The 7,402-nt window shown below is 44.7% G+C and overlaps 1 protein-coding gene across 1 annotated transcript in view; it reads left to right on the plus strand.

Moving 5' to 3' along the window:
- The window catches only part of LOC106812343 (phosphoinositide 3-kinase regulatory subunit 4-like), a 26,156-nt gene that overhangs the window by 11,748 nt on the left and 7,006 nt on the right, over window positions 1–7,402 (plus strand). Inside the window, exons 15-21 of the mRNA XM_014816192.1 lie at window positions 160–387; window positions 1,182–1,361; window positions 1,919–2,158; window positions 2,395–2,462; window positions 3,935–4,030; window positions 5,346–5,497; window positions 6,309–6,461. Of these exons, the coding sequence (XP_014671678.1) occupies window positions 160–387; window positions 1,182–1,361; window positions 1,919–2,158; window positions 2,395–2,462; window positions 3,935–4,030; window positions 5,346–5,497; window positions 6,309–6,461 (1,117 nt within the window). The remainder of the gene's footprint in view (window positions 1–159; window positions 388–1,181; window positions 1,362–1,918; window positions 2,159–2,394; window positions 2,463–3,934; window positions 4,031–5,345; window positions 5,498–6,308; window positions 6,462–7,402) is intronic.

Here is a 7,402-nt window from a genome sequence, read left to right on the forward strand (position 1 = left end):
ATGAAGTGTTTACTAGAGCTAGGACTGCTACAGAAGCTACTGTGTACATCACGGTGTATGTGTATTTGTGTATTACAGGCTATGAAGTGTTTAGTAGAGCTAGGACTGCTACAGAAGCTACTGTGTACATCACGGTGTATGTGTGTTTGTGTATTACAGGCTATGAAGTGTTTGGTAGAGCTAGGACTGCTACAGAAGCTGCTGGTACAGGAGCTGCTAGTGGATGTGGCTCCGTTCCTGTGTCACCCCGGCGTGTGGGTGAGGCAAGGTGCGGTAGGGTTCGTTACGTCGGTCGCGCGCACGCTCAACGTAGCGGACGTACACTGCAAGCTGTTGCCGCTGCTACAGCCCTTCCTCAGCCGACCTGTGATACAAGTACAGAGTGAGGTGGGTCAGTTATACCGATCGGTGTGTTATATAGGTGAGTATGTTATGTAGGCAAAGCAAGTGAGTTATACAGCTGATTTATACAGCAGCGTGAGTCATACAGGTAAGTTAATTTTACTGCTGAGTGCGATATGTGTGTACATAACGAAATAAGAGAGTTTTACGTGCGAGTCACTTATACGGGTGAGTGTGTTGTACAGATGATTGTGCCATTCAGGTGAGTGCGTTATGCAGGCAAAGAATGAGGTAAGGGAATTATATAGAAGGGTAAATTATAGGCAGGTGAGTTAGTTATATAGACAAGTCAGTTATACAGGTGAGTGTGTTAAATAGGTGCATAATATAGTTACGTGAATTATGCTGCTTAGTTTTTTGCTTATAGGTTAGTAGTCGGGTGTTGTTTGACATCTGCCTACATATTAGTTGTGTGCGAACAATGTGGTCATCTGTTTACATATTATTCGGTTAATTAGTAGTCTGTTTCCATGTTGGTTGTCTGCATACAGTTTGGTCATTTGTTTTCTTTTCTTGAAATAAGTTTATCAGGTTTCATGATAATGAACGTTAAAGTTGATTTTCTTTTATGATAAATTGAATCATATATTACTGAATCTATTAGATTTGGTTTAATATATAGATAAAATTACTTTTAACGTCGATTTATGTGATAGCATTGTGATAGTTGATTTAACCATTTGTTGGGGAAATGGTTGTCAGCTGATGTGTTTGTTGCCTGTGCGCAAGCATTAAATATTAAATTGTATCTGCTCACTAGTTTCTCTGGCTGCCTGTAGGTGGTGCTGCTGAGTGTGCTGCAGCCACCCGTGCAGCGTGCTGTGTTTGACTACATGCTCAGCCTGTCCACTATCGGTGCAATGCTTGACCATCTACAGGACCGGCAGCTTGTACGTAACCTAATGAGGCAGGGACACCGACCCAGCTATGCTGAACTAGACAATGGTAGCCTATCACAGGTATGTTATAACCATCCCCCACCCCCAGTTGTATCTCATACGTGGCATCGCATTGAAACCAGCCTGAGTACTGAGTGCTTGTCAGGCTCTGTTAGTTAACCATATCACTGAATCAAATGGGTGCGTTACTCCTACAACAAGCTAAACATATTTCTTAACCCTAACTGCCTAATAACAGTATGTTGAATACCATCATTATCTTGTCCTAACACTATAGTCCATATAGCAGATATGGCATTGCACTGTGCATCGGGTAATACAAGCATGAAATCTGGGATGCAGCTAGTGAATCTACTAAAGAAATACGTACATATATGACCATTGTGTACGCCTGCAGCAGAAATGCCATTCTATGATATTCCCACTAATAAAATAAACAATGAGTAAACTTGGGGTGTAAATCGTTGCAGTCAAACAGAAACATACGTAACCCATATAAGCAGTCGGCGGTGCAGCATGGTAGGTGGTAACTGTAAGTACATACAAGGGCGACACGCCATCTTAACGATGGTCGTCATTTCGCCTGAACCGTGACGGTTCTCTCATCGGCTCTGCAGACGTACAACAAGCTCGTGTCGCTGGGCATGACGGAGGGGGACGAGGATAAGATACTGTCGCTGCGAGATACGATGATGAAGCTGCATCGTGCGCGGGGATGTGTGCCAGACAGCCGTCACCACCCCCAGTCCCCCGACTCACGGCCCGGTGCTCTCAACCTAGCCACCATCCTAGACAAGAGCGGCAAAATGGCGCTGCCTTTGAGGCAGGAACTACTGGCGCCCTCTGTGGACGGGCAGGTGAGTGTTTGTTTTTTGCGTGTTTTGGTTAGGACGTTGTTTTCGAGGTCTGGGGATGTTTGTTGGGGAAGGGGGCGCGTGTGACATATTTTGCCTGACAACTTTTACCTGATGGTAGTAAAGTCTTGTGTGCGCTCTATTACTACGTTTTTCTGTGCTGCAACCTACCTAGACCTTTCTCTATAAGACCTTAGTCGAACATTTATGAGTTTTATCGATTTATTTCTGTGTTTGAGTTGCAAAGCAAACCTCCCAGCATATGGCCAGTTTGTGAAATCAGGTGGCTTTATGCGATCCATGCAGTGTCAGCAGTTGTGATAGGAGATAGTGTGTGATTGAGCAACCCACATGCTAAGAAGCTCCACTTTTGATATTCTCTAAACATACGTTGCTTTTTAGCTCATCTGACATAGTCAGAATTGCAAGCTTGGTAGAGTGCTATAGATCGTCCGTCGTCGAGCGTCGTTCGTCGGGTCGTAGTCCGTCGTCCGGTCAACAGTTTGGGCCAATCCTTAATCGCTCGAGTACGGTCGATATTCGGGAGAGGGGGGGTTAATCCGCAAACGAGTTGGGATGTCGAAAGCTGGGCGGGCAAAGAGTCGAAAGGTCAAGCAGGGTTGTCACAAAGAAGGGGAAGCTTCAATCCTTGAACTTAAGGTCTATAGGGAGGAAAAGCAGAATTGCCGGACAATCATAATACGGCTCGACCTAGGACCTTTGGAATGAGTCGTGTTATGCATGGATGGTAGGAAAAGCATACTGTGCCGAAATTGGAGGTAAGGTCAAAGGTCCAATGGGGGCACAGGGCAGATTTTAGACATTTTCTGAGGACATAGTGTCGACGAGATCAGCGATTGGAAAACTTTTTTCTGTTTCACGGTGACCTAGCTTTTTATGGCTTTAGTTGAAAGGACATGAAAGTATGTTTCCACCTGAAATTGCGAAGAGTACATTAAGTGTCGGATGAATTTGACCCATAAAGAGGAGGGGCTTAAAAAATTTGAGATTTGATTCGGAGATGATCACCTGAAGTAGTTGTGTTATTGTACCTTTGATAGCAGTGAAGTGTTTACAAGAGTCAGACTCGATCCCCAGAATCGACTGCTTTATTCAGAGAGTTATTGTGGAAAATAGATCTTGACTACGTATCTAGTGGTGACGGTTGGGACATGAGGAGTCATGGTTGGAATTGGGATGGTTGAGTGGTCTGACGTTGCCGACCCTTGTGATTGATTTGTCTTGCGAGGGTCTCACTGCACTGAAGACAGTATTTCGAAGATAAGGAATTTTTCAAGTGTCGCTTTTTTACCTGTCTCGTTTAGATTGCATGCATTATGAGTAGACTGGTTAGCCTCTAAGTTGATTACTATTACAAGGGATTGTGGCGGCGTATTAGACGAGTACAGTGGTTAGAGGCCAGTGATGCATTCGGTCTATGTAGGCATGTCGCGTCCGGAGAGATAATGGTTTGACGCACTGCCGGATAGGCATAGTTACCACCAACCGAGAAACTAGCGCTGTCGTGGGTGTTTGGGCTAACGGGATGAGGACGGTGAGCTTGATGTCCATTCGTTCCTGGGAACGGCCGTTATGGCGTGACTACAAGCAAGATATGCAGTAAAGAGAGAGCACCGGTACTGGTGCGAGAACAGTATCCAGTGTTTTGAATAATTGTGGGGTTGCAAAGGCCAATGTTTGATTGTGCAATTGGACAACTTGAGTCTGTATCGAAAGAGCTCCTTAACGATGCCATAAGCTTGATTTTCTACGTTGCAGACGAAGGTTGCTCGCTATAGCGCACCTCTCCGCGTGGGGCGTTGAGAAGGCTAAAATTGATGAAAGGTTCAACGCTCGAGTGAATGCTCGCATGAGGCAAAAACGAACAGCAGCCATGGCTGGCACGCTTTAATCATAATTGTTTGCTGGCCAACCTGGCCATGACCTGTTAACTCACAGTCTGATGCAATGGCGCTGAATATACTTACTTCGTGATTTGTAGCTGTAGCCTACTTAGGATGTCAGGACGATGCCATCTATTGATTTTCATTAACTATGCACGGCGTGTTTCATTCGCGGCGATGGCTTAGGGGCACGAAACTATTTAGGCTAGCTATTTGAGGGTGGGGAGGTATTTTCCATGGTGACTGATTGTGGGATAGGAGCGGCGAGATAAAGATGCAAGTAAACTGATTACCTTAATATATAATATTCTTTACTTTTCATCTTGAATCTTAACATATATCATGTAGCTATGCTGCGTGATCGATTTACCATGTGTCGGAACATAAGGCTTGTTTATATAGAAATATTAGAGACATATTATATTTATGATTTCATGGACTGTTACATCAGGGCATAGCGAAGAGAAAGCATTATTGAGGGCGGCAGTATAGAGGCGATCATCGCTTGGGTATTTAACTTTTTTTTATATAATTAAGCGAGGAGAGAGAAGAGAGTCCTAAGATAAAGAGTGTAGAGTCGTAAATGGGGAGACGGGAGACAGCGAAAACGGTTGATTACGGTGTGGTATGCGAAGCGGAACGTGGGTACAATTAGGTCGTGCGAGATGGTGTGCCAAGGGGGAGGGGGGACAGGGGGGAGGTCGAGCAGGGGGCCGGGTGAATGGGAAGGTAAGGGGTGGAAGTAAGAGGAAGGGGGGGGTGAAGTGGCGAGGCAGGGGAGGGGGAGGAGGAGGTGGCGAGAAGGCTCCCCGCCCCCTATATTATTTGGAGATCTGATGCTATATGTATGCAATGCTTCTATAGTAAGATAAAAATAGATAGCTGTGAATTATGACACAAATTCGAATGAAAAAGGCAAGTATTATAATAAAATAAGAACCAAATCGCCGACCATCGGGGCGGGAGTAAGTGAGGTGACCTAACAAATGATGTGTAGCGCAAACTGCGTATCTGCATATCTGCGCCTCAACAAAATGTGTCACTACGCACAACTGAAAATTGTGTAAGTTCATAACCGTGAGCAACAGACCCAGATGAGCCAGCGCTCTGCGATCTTGTATAAATAAAGTGCATACTAAACTTTATATAAAAAAGAAATGAGATCTACTTCAGCTACTGAAAACTGCAGCTTTTACGAAGATGTTTAATTTCATGTGTCTATAATAGAGTTGATCGTATTTGTGGCATGTGTGTGTGTGGTTGTGTGGCAGGGAATGTGGTGGTGTGTGGGGCGGGAGCACGCAGGCTGAATGTAGTCGAGTCGCCTGTCATCTCCATGAACGAGGAGTGGCAGCACATGTTCGGATCGACGGACACCAAGACGCACCTACTGGTAAGACGGAGAATCGTCCAGCCGCTGGCTCAACGCCACCTACAGGTAGGGGATGTAATCGCATAATTTGTTTGTCAGCTGGGGTATTTTTACAGTGTTCCTTTTATCTTTTGCTCATGCAAATGTATAACCTACCTTAATAGCAACCAAATATTAAAACCAGTGTCGTAGAGTGGGTGCTCATTTGAGAGAGGGCAGAGAAAGAAAGAGAGACGAGAGCGAGAGATGGACACGACGGGCGAGAGAGACCCGACCGAGAGCAGAGGCGACCCGAGAGAGAGACGGGATAGAGAGAGATGGATGAGAGAGATGAGCTGAGAGAGACCGGGAGAGAGAGCTGAGAAGCAGAGAGAGCACAGAGAGGAGAGAGAGTATTTTTAGAGAGAGTGAGAGAGATAGAGAGCGCGAGAGAGAGAGAGAGAGAGAGGGGGGAGACAAAGAGCAAGAGAGAAAGAGAGGAGAGAGAAGGGAGAAGAGTTGTCATCAGGAGTACTACCGTTGTCAGTTAACAATAGTCCCATCCTATTGTATTCGGTCTCTGGTTAGATATATCATCAACTACTCCGCCAATTCGTGATTGCATAACACATACTTCTTTACCAAATTAGGACATAGATTAGACGTTAGATCACTCTGTACCATGTACTCAGTAACATCAGGGGTTAATATTGAAAAACAACACAACATAAACAAATTTGTCATTATCGACCCCTGGTAACATGTACTCAGTACTGATATACTCACACTGATGTATTTAATATCGTGTACTCAGTGCCGTTTGCTAAGTGCTGTCTACTAAATACGGTGTAATTAGTACTTGTGTACTGACAGTAACTGAGTAACTGTGTCCTAACAGTACCAAGCTCCGAGGGTGAAAGAGAGCAGAAGGTTGTGCAGTCAGAGACAGTGGCTCCCTCTACTGATGCACAGCAGCCGTCTTCAGACGCCCTCGCACAAGCCCCTGATGTTCCACCGCCGCAGCGTAAGACAGAGAGGAGCAATCTACAAGGTATTCTGAATAAATGCTGGAGATAGGTGGCCATTCATGATGCATGCTATAGATATAATGGCCGTAGCTATGCATGCTACATACAAGATAAATGCTATCAGGAGAATAATAACAGGAATAAAATGTGCCATACAGTCATAACAAGGAAAATTCGATATTTACTAGCAATTTCCTACCTATGACTTTGTCATGCATGACCTAAACATGAATCAGAAAGTAGCAGTGTGCTTTCCTCCATATTGTTTTTCCATACATAATCACATTTCAGAGATGTAGAGAAAATTTACGACCCAGTTTGCGATAATTCTTACTGTTTGGACAAACTCTATACACTGCCGAATAATCAACAAACGGCAGTGACACCAACCTAATAAATTTACCAAGTTAACCCTTTAGGTACCGTAGCGCCCGTGAACGCCCGCTCTATAGATTACCAGAACGCCCGCCGACGCCCGTAAGCACTAGTCGTACTATAACCCCATCTATAGTCAAACCCATGAATGAATCGCTCTGCTACTCGTCCTGCGACTGCCTACGATTACTAGTAAATGTATGGAGGTCTTTGATTGGGTGGTTTCCATTTGAAGTAAGCGAATTACAGAGCGTCTAAGAACGGGAAATTGTGCAGTGATGCGTGAGGACGCCATCGGCGTCCATCGCCATTTTACGAATGTGCGAACGAGTATTACAGCAAAAACGATCGCAAATTATCATGTCTTCTCGGCGTTATACTGCTGCTATGGTTGCTGAAATGATCGCCAATGATGACGAGACAGATGATGAATATCCTGGTGGAGATTCAGGGTCTGATATCAACGTAAATAGTGAGGTAAGACGACGTTTATGTCACATTCTCATGTCAACATGATTTTACTGCGTAGTTAGTATAAGTAGTATGACAAGACACCCTAAAATATCGCTAGATTTTCATACTTGATGGC

The sequence above is a fragment of the Priapulus caudatus genome, unplaced genomic scaffold (genome assembly GCF_000485595.1).
Source record: "Priapulus caudatus unplaced genomic scaffold, Priapulus_caudatus-5.0.1 Scaffold637, whole genome shotgun sequence".
Classification (NCBI taxonomy): Eukaryota; Metazoa; Priapulida; class Priapulimorpha; order Priapulimorphida; family Priapulidae; genus Priapulus; species Priapulus caudatus.